The sequence below is a fragment of the Mesoplodon densirostris genome, chromosome 14 (genome assembly GCF_025265405.1).
Source record: "Mesoplodon densirostris isolate mMesDen1 chromosome 14, mMesDen1 primary haplotype, whole genome shotgun sequence".
NCBI lineage: Eukaryota > Metazoa > Chordata > Mammalia > Artiodactyla > Ziphiidae > Mesoplodon > Mesoplodon densirostris.
Genome location: NC_082674.1, coordinates 20,760,376 through 20,777,933, shown reverse-complemented (window position 1 = coordinate 20,777,933; position 17,558 = coordinate 20,760,376). Strand labels below are relative to the sequence as shown.

At 45.1% G+C, this 17,558-nt stretch overlaps 1 protein-coding gene across 1 annotated transcript in view; it reads left to right on the top strand.

Annotated features, from left to right (window-relative positions):
• HADHA (hydroxyacyl-CoA dehydrogenase trifunctional multienzyme complex subunit alpha) overlaps window positions 1–16,398 on the top strand; it is a 40,796-nt gene extending 24,398 nt beyond the window's left edge. The window contains exons 11-20 of the mRNA XM_060116657.1: window positions 180–289; window positions 4,134–4,268; window positions 6,345–6,516; window positions 9,746–9,832; window positions 12,571–12,711; window positions 13,126–13,194; window positions 13,973–14,168; window positions 14,876–14,990; window positions 15,547–15,692; window positions 15,774–16,398. Coding sequence (XP_059972640.1) covers window positions 180–289; window positions 4,134–4,268; window positions 6,345–6,516; window positions 9,746–9,832; window positions 12,571–12,711; window positions 13,126–13,194; window positions 13,973–14,168; window positions 14,876–14,990; window positions 15,547–15,692; window positions 15,774–15,919 — 1,317 coding nt within the window. The 3' untranslated portion in view covers window positions 15,920–16,398. The remainder of the gene's footprint in view (window positions 1–179; window positions 290–4,133; window positions 4,269–6,344; window positions 6,517–9,745; window positions 9,833–12,570; window positions 12,712–13,125; window positions 13,195–13,972; window positions 14,169–14,875; window positions 14,991–15,546; window positions 15,693–15,773) is intronic.
• Window positions 16,399–17,558: the final 1,160 nt, after the last annotated feature.

Genomic DNA, 17,558 nt, shown 5'->3' with positions numbered 1-17,558 from the left:
TAGTTGGAAGTGGTACAGATGAGGGGAGTGAAAGAAAGACGCTCAGCAGAAGACCAACTTCAGCAGCTCAGGATCTGAGGCTTTGCATATGTTACCTCTGCTCTGCAGAGAAACTGACCCCAAAGAATCCACGTCTCCAAGACTGAGAAGTTCTACCTTTTCTTCTTCCCTTTTTCCAGAAATTTGGAGAGCTTGCAATGACCAAAGAATCAAAAGCCTTGATAGGACTTTACCGTGGTCAGACCCTATGCAAGAAGAATAAATTTGGAGCTTCGCAGAAGGAGGTTAAGTAAGTCAGCTCTGTATAGGAAGCCCCTGTGGATTTCAGCACATGCTATGCTTGTCAATGTCTCTGAAGATCCATAGAGCTAGATTTATGCCTTCAGTCTTGCCCTAAACCTCTTCTGTCCTGAGCACTTTAGATCCCTATTCCTACGAAGGATTTTTTGGCTTTCAGAGTTCTGCCTGTGCTGAGTTTTCTCCTGACCTCTCTAATGTCTCCTGTAGAGGCATTTTTGTCTCACTATTGATGTCCCCTAGAAATATGGTTTAGGTTTCCCCTTCCTAAACCAAATACACACACTATGTGCTGTTTAATGACCTTGTCTCTCTCTGTGACTTGAGATACCATCTCTGGGAACTCACACTTCTCCCTCATTAAAAAAAGTAAAGCCTCATTCTAGTTATTAAAGTCTTGTCCTTCGTTTAGCTTACAGCCTAAGCGTTCGAGAGTCTACTTACCTGTTTCATATCTATTCTCTTCAGCGAGCCTTTCAGTGTTTTGCTGCCTAAATAGCTCTTCAGCATCTTAAGTTTAGTAATGCCCCTAAACTCACCCCCTTGCTCAGTGGTTCTTAACCTGGGCAACGTTGCCACCAGAGGACACTTGCCAGTCTCTGGAAACATTTTTGGTTGTCACAGCTGGGGAGGGAGGGATGGTACTGGCATCTGGTGGCCAGAGGCCCGGAATGCTGCTAAACATCCTACAGCGCACAGGACAGCCCCACAACAAAGAAGTATCCAGTCCAAAATGTCAGCAGTGCTGAGGTTGAGGAACACTGTCTACCTGAATTACAGAGAGGGATTTGTGAAAGCAGCTAATGTTACTACCTTCTCCAGCCGCTCACCTTTAATGAGATTGCAATCCAAAGCAGAAGAGAAAATCAATAAGAAGCCTAGGTGAGACAGACAAGATTCTTGCCAAGAGGGCTGATTTCCAAATTAGAATATGAAACACAACCGTAACTGCTTCTCCAGCATACGTGGTGATCAGTATCAGTCAGGTTGTCTGTGTACCACCTAATGTTGACAATATCTCGCATTCAGTGGGTGAGATAAATTACTTCCATGCTGCAGTGGAGTGATGATATGGCCACTTAAATCTGCATCTCTTTACACATCCTACAAAAATTACTCTTAAATTTTAAATTGGACTTCCCTGTTGGCCCAGTGGTTGAGAGTCTGCCTGCCAACGCAGGTTACACGGGTTCGAGCCCTGGTCCAGGAAGATCCCACGTGCCACGGAGCGACTAAACCCGTGCGCCACAACTACTGAGCCCACAGGCCACAACTACTGAAGCCCGCATGCCTAAAGCCCGTCCTCCACAACAAAAGAAGTCACCGCAATGAGAAGCCTGTGCACTGCAACGAAGAGTAGCCACTGCTCGCTGCAACTAGAGAAAGCCCATGTGCAGCAACGAAGACCCAACGCAGCCATAAATTAATTAATTAATTAAAAAATTTTTTTAATTATAAAATGTTTACTCCTAAGCTAATTAGCCACTCCTGACTCCTACTCTGGTCTGCATGTAACTCTTACTGTTATATGCAGATAGCATATAATACCACCTGGAGAAGCTGTTATTGTGTACCAGTACACAGAAAAGACAGGCAGCATGCATGTGAATCTCCTGTAAGAAGAAATAAGAAAATGAGAATCAAAATACTTAAGCTTACAAAAATTCTCCCCCCAAAACAACCACAATGCAAAAGAAAACTATAGCAGGATGCTTCCAAACTTGAATTATATATCCTTAAATAAATATTTACAGATAAGAAAAGAATCACTTTGAATCAAAAGTTCAAAAACTCAGAATGAAATGGGCAGAAAAACAGGATGATATAAGAGTTGACCTAACTTGGGAAATAAATTGAAGAAAAGGTAACCTCATCTTAGAAATGAAGAATAAATTATAAGGCACGCAAGGCAGAATAGGTTGAACCGAAAATCTAATAAAGAACACTGAAGAAGGGGCATCCCCGTTCCTGCTTTCCCAGCTGTCAGTAATAGTTCCACTTCGGTCTCTCTAGGCCTCTTCTCCCTTGCCTCGCATAATAATTTGAATTCCTTATGTATTTTCTCTTTTTATAAATTAAATTTTTATGCAAAGAATGCATTCTTAATCTCCTTTTTAAAAAAACTATTATAAGGAAGTTTGAATACTAGATGAATGTTTTGTGTTTATGGTTTGAATGTTTTAATATAAAAGGGATCCTTCAGTATGAATCCTATAATAATCCTTTTTAGTCAGTGGTACGACTTGGAGACTATGTATGTGGGTACGTACCAGTTAACTTGTTCCTCTTCATCTTCTACTGAAAGATTGATGACTTCCAACTTTTCATTATCGTAAACATTGTATGACTGTTCATCACAGCATATCATCTTGTGCATAAGTGCATTTCTCTAGAGTAGATAGTAGAATTACTGGGTCGTAGAAGATGCCATTTTTGGTTTTAATACATTTGACCTCCTATATAGGGCAAAGTATATACTTCCTTCAACCATGTATGAAAGAACATAATTTTTTATATCCTCACTGTTACTTTTAAAATTTTTGCCAATCTGATGGGGAGAGAATACATTCGTTTTAATTTGCATTTCCCAGATTATTAGGGAAATTGGGCATTTTATTGGCAATTTGTTTTCTTTTTCTGTGAATTGCTTTATATAAACCCCTGCCCATTTTATTGGGTTATCTTTTTTAATTGATATGTGTGTTCTTTATATTTCCCCAGTAGTAATCCTTTGTCTGCTACACCTGTTACAAATTTCTTCCTCTTCTATGGTTGTCTTAATTTTTGTGGGGTCATTTGTCAAGCAAGTTTTAATTTTGATGCAGTAAATACATGAATAATTTTTTCAGCTCCTATTCTTTATGTTTTTCTACACTATTTTCTCATGTTCTCCAGTTACTTAACACTCACCATATAAAAATGTGTATTATCACAAAGCTGCATTTGAAAGATACTCCCAGGAGTTGAAGTTAGGGTGCCTTTTCAGGTCTTGAATATGATTTTTGAACATTATAATCAGAATTGTTATGAATGAAACAACTCTAATTTAGGTCTACGGTGTTGTAAACTTGGGCTTCTTTTATGAAGGAAGTTCTGAAAATTTTTTTTAGTTACTTACAGGAAAATGGCATATTGTTCCAAAACTATGGAAAACTAAAAAGAGTCATCAGACATGATCTCTATCCCTTCAAAAGCTTAGAATTTAGTTGAGGAGACAAAAATGATGTACATGAAGCTGTTCCAAAATACTGTGGGGTAAGCCAAATGGTCCTGATAAGTTCAAGAGGAATTCAGGGGTGGAAAAGGCAGTAATGTGCATGTATGGAGGTGTTTGAGGGAGGGGTAAGGTCTGGAAGCAAAGAAACCATCCAAGAGTCTTTTGAACCAATCCAGGTAAGGGGTGAGAAAGGCACAGATTTCAAGAGAAATGAAAGATGACTGGAAAATGGCAAAATCACTAGCAAGTAAGTAGTTGGAAGAAGAGAGATTAATCTTTAGGCCTATCACTGCAAGTTGCCTTTTGTTTGAAGAAAAATACTCGTTAATTTAAGCATAATCCATGTTGTTTTGTTTTCAGTGATCTCAGGTATGATTGAAGATGAGTATAATGCTGTCTCCTTGGGTAGACCAATTCTTTTAGACCTAACGGATTTTTGCATTTAACTTTGAAAATCAGTCATTTATGAAAGGTGTCTTTTTGTAGGTAAAAATTATTTTAAATACCTTATTGTAGTCCCTGCTTTAGTTGGTTTATTGGATAACGACCTGGGCAATCTCCCACTTTTACTGAATTAATTAAGATTTATACCAAAAGTCATTTCATCCTTTCCTTTCAGGCAGCTCGCCGTTCTTGGCGCAGGGCTAATGGGGGCCGGCATTGCCCAGGTCTCCGTGGATAAGGGCCTACAGACTATACTGAAGGATGCTACGCTAGCCGCGCTGGGGCGAGGACAGCAACAAGTGTTCAAAGGGTAAGCCTGCTCTCTGCCTTTGCTGGGAGAGTAGCGTGTGTTTTGGTTTTTGCCGTCACAGTTTCCTTTCTCCTGAACATGATCTGTATTGGATACTCCATAGTTAAGTCTCATGTCCTTTGCTTTTTAGACATGCTAATTCCTTCTTTCACTTTTTTTTCTTTTTTGCTGTTGTTGCAGACAATGTTATTATAAATCATTAACATCATTGGAGTCTGTAGTCTTTGAGTGCAGAAGAGAAAACCTTATCTATTAGACGTTTTTAAATGCCATATAGTTTATACTTTGGTATCAGACTAGAAAGTCTCATGTTTGTGAATTTTAATTGCTGTATTGTTATAGAATATTGAAACAGCATGACTGTGTCTATAGAGAGAACTGAGATAAGGATATGAGGAAATGTGTAACTGCATCTTGAAGGTGGGGCTGGGATCAGAACTCATGAACCTCATATTTCTTGACTGGTGTTACCATAGAGAAGCAGTTAACTGATTTGGTTCCACAATATCTGGATCTTATGGACTGTGTCTCCATCTTACTTCTGAAGTAATAAACGGGGAATATTATTCTCCCTCCTGCCCGTCCCTCCCTCCCCTCCCCGACCCCACACACATACTGCCTGGTTTGCAGAGGGGAAAAATGGAGCAGCAACTTGGCCAAACTCGGAATTTGTTTCAGCTCATTTCTCTGCTCCAATGTAATAGACTGTCTAAGGCTGGCTGAACTTTGATGTCTTGCATGTGACTTTTAGTTGAGTTAGTTTTTTGTTTCTTAAATGGATTACGTAGCTTAAGTGTGTTTTTACCCCTTTTCTGCTCATATATTGCTACCATAATACTGTGCAGGACCTGGCAGGTTTAATCATGTTGGCAGATAGCAACTATCTTAATGTAAGATAGCAAGGCATTGTAGTAAAAGATTCTGACTCCCCAAAATGGCTGTCTGTGCTCGATAACACCATTGCCCTGAGGCCAGCACGCGAGTGTTCCCAGAGTTTCATACAGTCACCAAAATGAGAAATTGCTCTAAAATAGCTTTCCCCCCTCGACCTCTTTTGGATCCAGCTGTCCCGGGTTTCCCTTTTTGCATTAGAAACATCGGTCTCTGGTGAGTGCCCCTCACTGTACTGCTGACTTGGGACTTACAGACTTCTTGTCCCCTCGGGAATAGTTTCATTAGGCATTAGAATTAGAGCAACTAATAATGTTTTGAACTCTCACAAGAATCTTGCTTGCTGACTGCTGACATGGTTGTCAGAAACCAAGATATTTGAATCCATACTTTTGAGACTTAAACTGACTACTTCTTTGAACTTACCTTGTGGCTTTAATTTTTCTTTTGGTTAAGGAAACTAGTGAATGGGGTGTAGCTTCATTCTTCTTTCAGAGGAAAACTCCAGGTCATTTATTCTGAAAGTGCGGTCAGATTAAAACCTAAGAGAGCCTATTTTCCTTGGCAATAAAAAACTATCAGTTAAGTGTCTGAGTAGCAGGAATCCTTTTTAGCTCTCTGTGGGGAAGAAGAAACCTTGAGTTAATATTTTATGTAATCAATATGATGTGCTACTAGGTACTGACCAGGAAATGGATTAAGAATATATGACATAATGCTTGGTCTCTGTCCTCCGGTAGATCACAATTACAGAATAACAAAATGATATGTAAGCAAGTATACACTCGTGGTCTAGGGCCCGTGTTGGCTGCTTCCCCTATTGTAGGTAGAGGATTACTAGAGCTGCTCTCTTGTTTGCCATTTTAGTGTTCATGTTTACTCCTCTTGGCAAATTTAACTCTTTTATTAGTGATACCATTTATGCAGGTTGGGCATGTAGAGGCATCTTTTAGTAGAAAGAATATGGATGTGGGGGTCAGCCTGTTTGAACCCTAGGACCCTCCCTTAACTCGCTGTTGGACCACAGGTTCCTCTGAGTCTCCTTGAGCAGCTCAGCTCCCTCAAAGTGGGAGCTACCTCACTGAGTTGGTGAAAAACACACAGCACACTGTCTGGCCCATGGACACTCAATAAATGTTAGTTTCCTGTTCTCCTCCTCTGACTAGGAATGTGTTTTTTTCCTAGACTGAATGATAAAGTGAAGAAGAAAGCACTAACATCGTTTGAAAGGGACGCCTTTTTCAGCAACTTGACTGGGCAGCTCGATTACCAGGGTTTTGAAAAGGCTGACATGGTGATTGAGGCTGTTTTTGAGGACCTCAGTCTTAAGCACAAAGTGCTCAAGGAAGTAGAAGCGGTAAGTAAGGGGCCTGCTGTACTGAATCCTGGGTTGTGAGTGGAGAACACAGAGACAGGGTTTTTTAAAGGAACTCTAGGAAACTTGCGGTTCTTTTTATAGGGCCATTCATTCCCAGATGTAAGGGGTTTTGTATGTTTGTTTGTTTGTTGGAGGGGTGAAGTAGAAAAGAACAGCTTTATTGCTTTGCCAGGCAAAAGGGGACACAGCAGGCTTGTGCCCCTCAAAACTGTGTCCCCCAAATGCAAGTTTTTATGTGAACCCATGCACACTGTGTATAAAGGTCAAATCAAAGTCCTAAGGAAAGACAAACAAGTAGCTTATTAACTTAAATTAAGCACAGGGTTCATTAGCCTTATATGGGAGTCCAGTCACCCAAACATACAAATAACCTCATGGACTGCAGCCAGATGTCTTGACATTATTGGTTGGCTGCAAGCTATAACTAAACTAATTCAGGTCTAGGCAGCAGAGGAAATAGGGAGAAACAGTTTCTCCAGGCAGGATTCAGATGCTCATTTTGTGGAAATGCTACTCTGGTCTTGAGCCCAAACGCTGTGCATAGTCAACTCTTGAGATGGGCTAATATGAACAAAACAAGTACTTGAACTGGGTGGTGTGAAGAAAGAGGAAAGGAGGAAAGAAGAGATGGCAGTAATCCAGGCAGGAGGTAGAACCAGGGCCCCGACTAGCCTACAGTTAAATAAACAGAATGTAGGTTAGTAAATGGTGAAAATAAAATGGCACTGACTCTGCAGCATTCTGGGGTGTCTTGAGTAGTGGGCTGTACTCCTAAGACGCCCTTCCATGGGAGGACAATCTCTGCTCTACTAAAGAATGAACCTAAGGAGGGTTTAGAAACTAAAGACAAGCAGCTCAGTTTGGGATGGATTCCACTTGTGAAACACACATTCCAAAATCTATTCTTTAGGCAGAGTGTAATGTAGATTCAGCTGAGGGAGTGAATTCAGAAGAGCTGGGTAGGTGTGTGTTCTCTCTGTGCAAGGTAGCACTGCAGCAGAGAAAGGGACACAACGTTCCCAGGGCTTTGGGGGTCCTGCTGGGCCAATGGAAGGTAGACTGAGGGGTGGCAAAAACAGACAGATTCGTTTACCACTAAAAGAGCATTTGCCACCTGACTGGGTGATGGTATTTGCTTTTGGAAAATCAGGATTTGGGAGTATCTGAGTGTAGAAAAGTTTGTTAGTTTTAGCAGTTGGGAAGCCAGTGATCAAGGAAAAGAAAGAGAAAGAAGAGGGATCAGATCAAGAGAAGTGCAGACTATGAACAAATCAATACAGTATTTCCCACTGAAACATAAAGGTTAAGGGAGAAGAGAAGGGAAAGAAAGAAAAGAAAAGGGGTTTTATATGTCCGTGAAGTCCATGGACTGGGGGAAAGGGAGAATATTTGGGGAATCATGAATTTTTAGCAGATAGTAAGAAAAGAATAAGATTATTGCTAAAGGTAAAATCCAAAGTGTTACCTATGTTGTAGTTATTTATGTAACATGTCACAGGCCTTTACCTTTTTAGAGAAGCTAGTGAAATCATCTAAGGTAGGAGATACTCAAAGAAGTTTTTCAGAAAGGGTGGAAAAGAGCAAGGTCCAGAACAGATCTGTATTTGGAAAATCAAAGAATTTCAAGTGAAGGATCTTTAGGAGGCCATCAAGTCCATCCTCTTACCTGGCCTCTCCTTTCTTTACAGGAAAATGGTAAAGCTGAATCTACATGTGGTATTCCTCAGGGATTTAAAACTTCTCTTCCTCTCCACAGAACTAAAGAAACTTACTCCTTTGATATCTTCATAATTCTCGTCTCCAGACCCCTCACTGTCTTGCTTGTCTCCTTTGCTGTCTTCACCATGTCTCAGTGTTCTCTTGGCGTGTGACAAACCACCACAAAAACAATGACCTTTTCACAGTTCTGCAGTTAGGGCAGGGCTCTGAGAGGCGGCTGGCCCTTAATTCCACGTGGCTTCCCAGGGGGGGCACTCGTGGGACTGCATTCAGCTGAAAGCTTGGTTGGGGCGCCTCCCTCTCCCTGTGGCCTGTCCTCGCTTAGTGGTCGAGCCAGAGCTTCTCTGCAGCATGGCTGCTGGCTTCTAAGAAAGCAAGGCAGAAGCCAGTGGACTTCATAAGGCAAGGCCTGGAACTGGCAGAGTCACTTCTGCTACTTTCCATGGGTAAAAGCAAGTCATAGGCCAGCCCAGATTTAAGAGGAGGGGGAAGAGACTGTGCCTCTGGATGGGAGGAGAGACACCCATGTACAAGAGGGGAAGGATTGTTGCCAGCCATCTTTGGAGACATTGGTTTGCTCTTCATAGAGAATTTTACCACCAACATTAGACCCCGTACCATTAATAATGCAGCTTGAGACTATGTTAGCTTTCTGATCATCAGGCTCTACTTTTGACTCACATTAAACTTTTTTTTTTTTTTTTTGCGGTACGCGGGCCTCTCACTGCTGTGGCCTCTCCCGTTGCAGAGCACAGGCTCCAGACGCGCAGGCTCAGTGGCCATGGCTCATGGGCCCAGCCGCTCTGCGGCATGTGGGATCCTCCCAGACCGGGGCACGAACCCACGTCCCCTGCATCGGCAGGTGGACTGTCAACCACTGCGCCACCAAGGAAGCCCCTATACTTTTGATTAAATAAAATCATGGGCTCTTTAACACAAGTTTACTGCCAAGCCCAGGTCTTGCCCATTAGGTGTCTACTCATTTATTTCTCTTTCTTCTCTTTCATAAAATCTTAATGCAGTACTTTACCTTTATCCTCATTATAATTGATCTTATTTTGCACTCAGTTTTTCAGCATGTTGAATGTATCTTGAATCTTGATTCTTATCTCTGATGTTAGGATTCTGCCTGCCCAGATTTGCACAAATTTGACAGATGTGCCTTCTTTGTTTTTCATCCAAGCATCTGAATAAAAATATGAATAAGCTGAGATTGTGGGCAGAATGCTGAGAGAATCTCCATTAGACACTATTCTGCAGGTTGATAAAGCTAATAGTTAATATAGTATTCATGCACTGTAGATATAATTATAGTGGTGTACCATTTCTTAGTAACACGTGTGTAACATGAAATAGGCATGCACATTATGGTTTGTTCTCTCAAAGGTGAAGGGTGGGTGGGGCCCAAGTGTCCCTCATTGGCTTTGCTTTGGACTCCAGTCATCTCCCAGGCCTACATGACACATTCTTAAATGCTTTTCTCCTGCAGGTGATTCCAGATCACTGTGTCTTTGCCAGCAACACATCTGCTCTCCCAATCAGCGAAATTGCTGCTGTCAGTAAAAGACCTGAGAAGGTAAATTCTGAACAGAGGAAAACCCTGAAGTGTTTTACTGCTTCAGGCTCATTGATGAAGGCTTAGAATATGAGAAGGGACTGGTATGGATTATGAAGTGGATGAGGGTGATGATGTAGTCCCAGAAACTGGGCACAAAAAAGCTAGTACCGTGACCAGTGTGAGATGCAGGAACAAGGGAACTACAACTAAAATATACCTTTATAGGTGATTTGCATCCCTAATGGGTATTATTATTCAGGTTCAGACTATAAAACCTACATTTATTACATTTGGGTATTGAAAGATAGACCCTAAAATAAGAAGAGATGTTCCAAAATAATACTTGAGCTACAGAGCAGACTGTGGTGACTGTCTGGGATGGGTTTGGTTCCAACTCCAGATCCAGGAATGGAAGGTCTGGGGCTGTGGTGGGATGTGTCCACCCCGGTTTGCTTAGAGCTTCTGCCCAGGACATGAGAGGGGTGGATGTAGAAACACTTAGAGTGAGTATCTGGAATGATGCCTAGAAATCTATCTTTGGGCTTCTGCCCTCTACCAGGGAAATCAAGTGAAATCATTCAAGGAGAAATAAAACAGTTCGCCTCTCTGGAGGATACCAGTTAGCCTCAGCGAAGCAGAGCCAGCCAAAAGTAGGCAGGAAATATAAAAGGCCTTTAAGCAACTGAAACTGTTAATACAAAGTCCATGTACTAAAACCACGAAGTCTTTTTATTCCCATTCTAATAGCTTGCTAACTCAAGGTCATCTTGTTCCCTAGCACGCAGCAGATTAGAAGTGGTGTGGGCCTGATAGAGGCAGGTTCAGTGATGGCAGGAGGAGGTCATGGGGAGAAGTGGCAGCTGGGGGAAGACACAGACGCGGAGTAATGGCAGATAGACAGTCTGGCCACGTCATGATCACTCACAGCAGCTCCTCAGCACTGGAGGGCAGCAGAGGAGACCCTGTTGCTGTGCCTTTGATGCTAACCTCTCCTTCTCCCCCGTGGAGCAGAACAAGCATCACACTTAGCAGTCCTCGCCCCCAGGGATCTTGAGCAGCTTTTAGCACCTGCTTGCCTAGGTCATTCATGTAAGAGTAAGGCCACAGGGGCACAAGTAGGGCGACCAACCCTCTCGGTTTGCCCAGCACACAGGCCCTCCAGTGCTACAACTGAGAAAGTCCCAGCAGTCCAGGACACAGCTGGCCACCTTTTGGCACAGCTTTTTTGAACGATGTCAATAGGTTTTGCTTGGGGTAGTGATTACGTGGGTAGATACACAGTTGTCAGAACTCATCAAACTGAACACTTTAAGATCTTTGCGTTTTATTGTATATAAATTATACATGGTAAAGCCTAATTCCTTTTGCTCAGGAGTACAGTCTGAATCAGGTCCTGTCTTTTAAAGTATTTTAGACATAAGTAGGATAATTTAGAGGTTAGAAGCAACTTTTGGATTGATAAGTTGATGTAACATGCAAGTGACCTGTGTGTTACACAACGGGAAGTGGGCAGGCTGTGGAGACAGGCCGACCTTGATGGCATCCCACTCTGCCATTTACTGACTGACCCTGAGCTACTAATTTTAACCTCCTGATGTCTTTCTTCCTCATCTAGGTAATTTGACTGACTAGTTCACAGAGTTGTAGGGGATTAAATGTAAAGGATAAATGATAAATGTGTTAATGAATAGTGGATAGTAAGCAGTGGCAGATAGTAGTTAATACCTTATAGCTAAAGTGGGGAGTGGAGGCAAAACTATAAATTAATGGATAGACTCCTTTCACAGTTCAGTTGTGAAGACTATCTAATTGTTAGCTTAATGAGGCTGTTGTCAAACTTGAGCATGTATCAGAATCACCTGGAGGGCTTCTTAAACACAGATCTGGGCCCTGCCCCTGGAGTTCCTCATTCAGTAGGTCTGGGGAGGCCCTGAGAATTTGCAGTTCTGACATTCCCAGGTGATGCTAGTGCGGCTGGTCCGGATACTTGACTTTAAGAGTCACTGGTTTAATGAGCCTTGAGGGAATCTGAGTGTTGAGAAATGTTATTTAAACCCAGTAAGGTCGTCCCTGGGTATCCGTGGGGGATTAGTTCCAGGACCACCAGGAGATACCAAAATCCACAGAAGCTCAAGTCCCTTATAAAATAGTGTAGAACAGTGAACACGGGCAGCCCTCTGTATCCTCAGGTTTCAGATCCAAGGAGTCAGACCCGTTGAATCTGATTCAGCCAGTTGGATCTGCAGTTGGTTGAACCTGTGTATGCGAAATCTGTGGATACGAAGGGCTGACAGTATCCTGGTAGTGAGATGCATGGACATAAAATCCAAATATATCTCTGACAGTCCAGCATAGTAAGTAGTTCTTCCCCCTGTCTCCCCCCACACCCCATAAAAAGTGGACCTTCTCACCCAAACCATCAGCATCATTAATATAAATGGAACCCTCATTCATTCTTCCCCAGTAAATCTAATTTGGCCTTTAGCTGCAATTTTGGCATTAACTGTTCGTAGGATCCATTGCCCTTAGTGAAAAGCCCTAGAAGCAGATGGAAGAGAATTCCAGTTAGCTCTCCCGTGAACATACTGGACTTTTAATCAAAGAGCCATGGAACCAAACCACTTGACGATACCAAGCAGTATTCCTATATTACAACCGCCTTTCTGTGCAGTGCTTTCCTAGCAAAAAAAAAGAATGCTGTTAGTTTCCCCTTTCAGAGTTCTTAAATCTGCCGGTGTTTTGTCCCCCTTTGCCAGGTGATTGGCATGCACTACTTCTCTCCTGTGGACAAGATGCAGCTGCTGGAGATTATCATAACTCAAAAAACTTCTAAGGACACAACTGCTTCTGCTGTAGAAGTTGGTCTCAAACAGGGGAAGGTCATCATTGTGGTTAAGGTAAGGAGCTGTGTGTCAGAGCAGCAGATTCAGAAAAGTTCTATGAAGACTCCTTATATTTCCAGGTTTGTTTGTAACTCTTCAGTTTAAATATACCAGCTTTTGATATGATTTCCCCTTGGTGGTCTATGGTATGGACAGTGGTGGACCACTGAGTCAAGGTCTGGGACATGGCGGGTTCTCCCAGCCATTCCAGACCTTTCAGATGACCGTGAGACTGTCTGCTGTGCTCCTGGTTTCAAGCCAGGCTGCCCCTGGCTATGGCTTCCCCTGCAGTTTAATATTAAGGATTCTGATGGAGCTTATAAATCACCTTGAGTTTTGAAGTGGCTTCCGGGGGAGAGAGACCGCTTTCAGAACTGGGAAGTGCCCACAACTGAGGGGCCCATGAGCTCATATTCTCTCCCTTGGCAGGACGGACCTGGCTTCTATACCACCAGGTGCCTCGCACCCATGATGTCTGAAGTCATCAGAATTCTCCAGGTTGGTATCGATCTCAGAATGTTTGAGGCATCGTCCACTCTTTAAGCTAGTTTTCCAAACTGGTAATGTTAAGGTGAGAAGCAGGCTTCCTTCTAAGACACTGACTCCTGGCTCTTCTCCAAGAAGGCCCTTTGGTGCCCTCTCTTTCCACACAGGGCTGGGAAGTCATGGGCTAACACTGCACTAAAATGGGCAGAATTTTAGCTCTGCTTCCTTAGCGTCCTCCCTGCTCCAATAAGCCAAAGGCCTCCGACACGCTCTGTGTGCAGTTTCTGCGTCCCCGTCCAGAACAGGGCCCATTTGGTCGGATTGGTGCTACACCCGCTTCTGCTGCACGCAGACCCCTCCAGTGGCCCTACAGGTCGGTCACTGGCGGGAAGGGCGTGGCCACTCCTCGCTGGGCTCTTATCAGACGTGGGCATCACAGGACCCTACAGTACTGCTGCTCGGTAATGTCTCTTCTCTCAGCCTCGGGAAACTTAGCCCTGTCTGGTGTGGAATCTCGTTATTCTTGAGATCCAGGATTGCAAACAAGAAGGAAGTGAATAATCTCTAGACTTCCTTAAAATTCTATAGGTTAGGAAAGGCTCAGACTTTCCCCTTGTGGCTCCCAAGCCTCTTTGTGCTTCCCTGAAACAGTCCCAGTCCTGGGCCTGGCCAGGCGGCACCCAGAAGAGAAGTGGGTGCTGCACAAGGCCATTTGTGAGGGCAGCACAAGGAGCCCTTAGGGGAATCTGGGACGGCCTTCCCCTGAGGTCCAGCTTTACTTCCCATCCAGGAAGGAGTTGGCCCTAAGAAGCTGGATTCCCTGACCACAAGCTTTGGCTTTCCTGTGGGCGCTGCTACACTGGTGGATGAAGTTGGCGTGGATGTAGCAAAACACGTAGCAGAAAATCTAGGCAAAGTGTTTGGGGAGCGGTTTGCAGGTGGAAGCCTAGAAGTGCTGAAGCAGATGATATCCAAGGGCTTCCTGGGTGAGTAGCCACAAAGAAACATAACTAGCATCATTTGTGACAGAGTTCCTCAGACCAAAGAGTTGCAGAAGGCCCGCGTGGAAGAGTGTGTTTTCTAAACATAGAGCCCACTGTCATAGGGAATTTAAAAATGATTTCATGGCCAGCTCTTTTTAGGCTGGACCTGTAGATTATGGACAAAAGGCAGAACTCTGGCCTCCTGAGGCTCTGCCGTTGCCCAAGCTACGCAAGATTGACAGGCATTTCATCCCGCCCGAGGCCTCTACTACACACCCGTGATACTGCGGGAGTGTTGCGTCCAGGCTTTCCATGTTGTCTGACCACCTTTGTGGAGGAAGTAAACCTCTAAGTAGAGGATATAATTGAGGCCCACCAGAGAGGGGGCTTTCTCTCTCGGCAAAGTGGCAATAAAATCAACACTAGGACCTGGGCATCCTAGGGCCTGGTGTTGCATACCTGGACATTAAAACTCACCCACCTGGCCTTTCCTACCCAGATACACAGATTTCCAAGCTCCAGGACACACAAGCTCTTTTTTCCTTCGCTGTCAACTCTTCTGACAAACACCAATTCCTAGAGTAGGCTAGATCTACAAATTCAGGAATACGGAAAAGAGGCTAGAGCTTTATAACAGACTAGCAGAGAAGAGAACTCTCAGGCCCGGGCTCTGAGAATTTGTTAACTCTCCCTTTTCTTGCTTCTTTTAGGTCGCAAGTCTGGAAAGGGCTTTTACATCTACCAGGAGGGTGTGAAGAATAAGAATTTGAATTCTGACATAGACAGTATTTTGGCAAGTCTGAAGATGCCTTCTCAGCCTGATGTGTAAGTTCATTTGAGGGGCTATTGGTGCAGAAGCGTGTTTCTCACCAGCCCGAAGCTTCTTGGACCCTCTGCCGTCATTTTTGTTATGATCACCATACGTGACCAGAGAGAACATTCCTGATGCTTAACACTTTTTGCCCTTCCACATTCCACCTCGTCCTCTACCAGGCCTCAGGGTAAGGACTGCAGCCCAGCCTTGGGAAGACCCCTTGGGAAGCCTTCCCTCTGAGGGTCCCAGAGACCAACTAGAAAGACGGTTCTCCTAGGCCTGCTCACTCTCCACCCTGTTTATTATCATTTGTAATCAGCAGCTGCTGATGTCAAGAGATGCCGTCTACCCCGCCAGACCCTGTTCTCAGTGCCCGGCTTCGGGTTAATTAGGGCAAGTAGCCCTCTGCTGGCTTTTTCCAAGGGCAGCACCTTCTCTAGCACTGGAGGTTCACTAGGGCTGGCCTGGAGCTCCAGCAGTCCCAGCCCTCACTCCCGTTCAGCACTGGGGCGCCTGTGTCCTCCCCTTTTACCCTCCCCCTCCCTGAATGTCTCTCTCTGTTGGCAGCTCCTCGGACGAAGACATCCAGTACCGCCTGATGACCAGATTTGTGAACGAGGCTGTCCTGTGCCTGCAGGAAGGGGTCTTGGCCACGCCCACAGAGGGAGACATCGGCGCCGTCTTTGGGCTTGGCTTCCCCCCCTGTCTTGGAGGTCGGTCTTGCAAGTCAGGAAGGTAGCTCGCTTCATCCCGGAGCTCGTTTCACTTCAACAATGTCCCATTTCTCCCTTTAGGGCCCTTCCGCTTTGTCGATCTGTACGGTGCTCAGAAGGTGGTGGACCGGCTCCGGAAGTACGAGGCTGCCTATGGAAAACAGTTCACCCCGTGCCAGCTGCTTATGGACCACGCCAGCAGCCCTAACAAGAAGTTCTACCAGTGAGCAGGCCCTGACCCTGCTCACTCACCAACGCCAACTGCAGCAGCGCTGGTTCTTGACAGAGTGGCGTCTAGGTTTATCAGAGTGACCAGAAGGAAAACAAATTCTGGCATTGGGTGTGTGCCTTGATTAAAGTGCCTTCAGCTGTGAGCATCTCTCCCTCCCAGGGAGGTCTGGCTGTGAAGTCGTTTGTACTTCAGGATGGAAGGTGGAACCCTCTGTGCTCACGAATTTGTAAGCCCCGAGGCCCCGAGAGGCGGCGTCTCTGGAGCCATCCTTTGCTGCCTGTTCCTCCCGGGAGACCAGTGGTGGCCAAGGGTGGTGAGGGCAATTCTGCACCCAGCCAAATACTTAACGATAAAAATCAAACACTTTGCCAGCTTCTCTGCCTGCCTACTGCTTTCTCTTCTGTCTTTGCCCTTGTGGTTTAACCCCCTTTCCTTCAAGGGGTGAGCTGGAATAAAGCCCTGGGCTTCGCGGTAGGAATGTACTGGAGCAGCATCTTGAGAAACTGCGTTGATGGAAAGTGGGATTTTATGAGCCTTTTAAACCAACTGTATTTAAATGCTTTGGCTGGGCTTCTGCTTACAGTGGGGAAGAGGCCCTGGCTAAGCAGAACAGTGGGAGAGGTGTGGAGGGCCAGCATATAAAAGACTCCTTTCCGTTGCAGTTTTACCCAGTTCTTTTCTTGGTGTGACTCATTCATGTGTGCACCTCAGGATGTTTGCAGAACGTTGGCATTAAGCAGAGGAGGTGACGTTTTCCTGGCCAGTGTATCCTGCACGTCTTGGCTGCCCCAGAGCACAGAAGGTGGACGATGCCTGCACAGTGATCACAGGCATCCCGTGTGACCCACCGCCGCCTCCCCTCTGCTAGAGCCTCCACTCTTCCCCTCCCCCTGCCCTCTGTGTGGAAAGTTCCTACACTTGTGTTCTGGCAGAAGCATTGCCCAGTCCAGGTAAACAGCTTTGGGCTCCTCCCTGGGTCTGGAAGGAGGATCCACGCCGTGTGTGTGCGGAATAATAATTCAAGTCCCATCACAGTGCGCAGTCTCATCTTGAGATGTCACCAGTTCCTCCCGCCTCTGCTCCGGCTGTGAGTACTTCAGACATCCCCCTGGATAGCTCTGCTGTGGGGACTGGCAGGCGGGAAGCTCAGCTCCAGTTCTACTCAACACTCACAGTTGGTTGCTAGGAAGCCAGACTCTAAAACCAAGGCGTCTCCGAGTTGGGAGTTTTCAGGTGACCCATAGAAGGTAGAGAACTGCTCCTCCACACCAAGGCCATTAACAGGCTTCCGGGGGGGTGTGGGGGCGTGTCTGAGCAGCCTCAAGGCAGGTATTTGGACAGGGCAGGAAGTTAAACCTGGGTAATGGCTTGGAGCTTTGAAGTATGACCTTTCCACTTAGCAGCACTAGGTAGGTGTGAATTATGTTGAAACATCAGTGGGAGTTGAGGGTTCTTGTAGTTGAGGGGCTGGTGAGGGCTTTTCAGAAGGGAATGAGGGCCGCTCCACCAGCTGCCTCTGAGGAACAAGTGGGCCGTGTACCCACAGTTTCCGAAGTCCTCTCCTGCCCACAGGCATATACATTGTGCCCGTCGGTCCCCACGGCCCTCTGAAAGAACACGGTTGACGCCCAGAA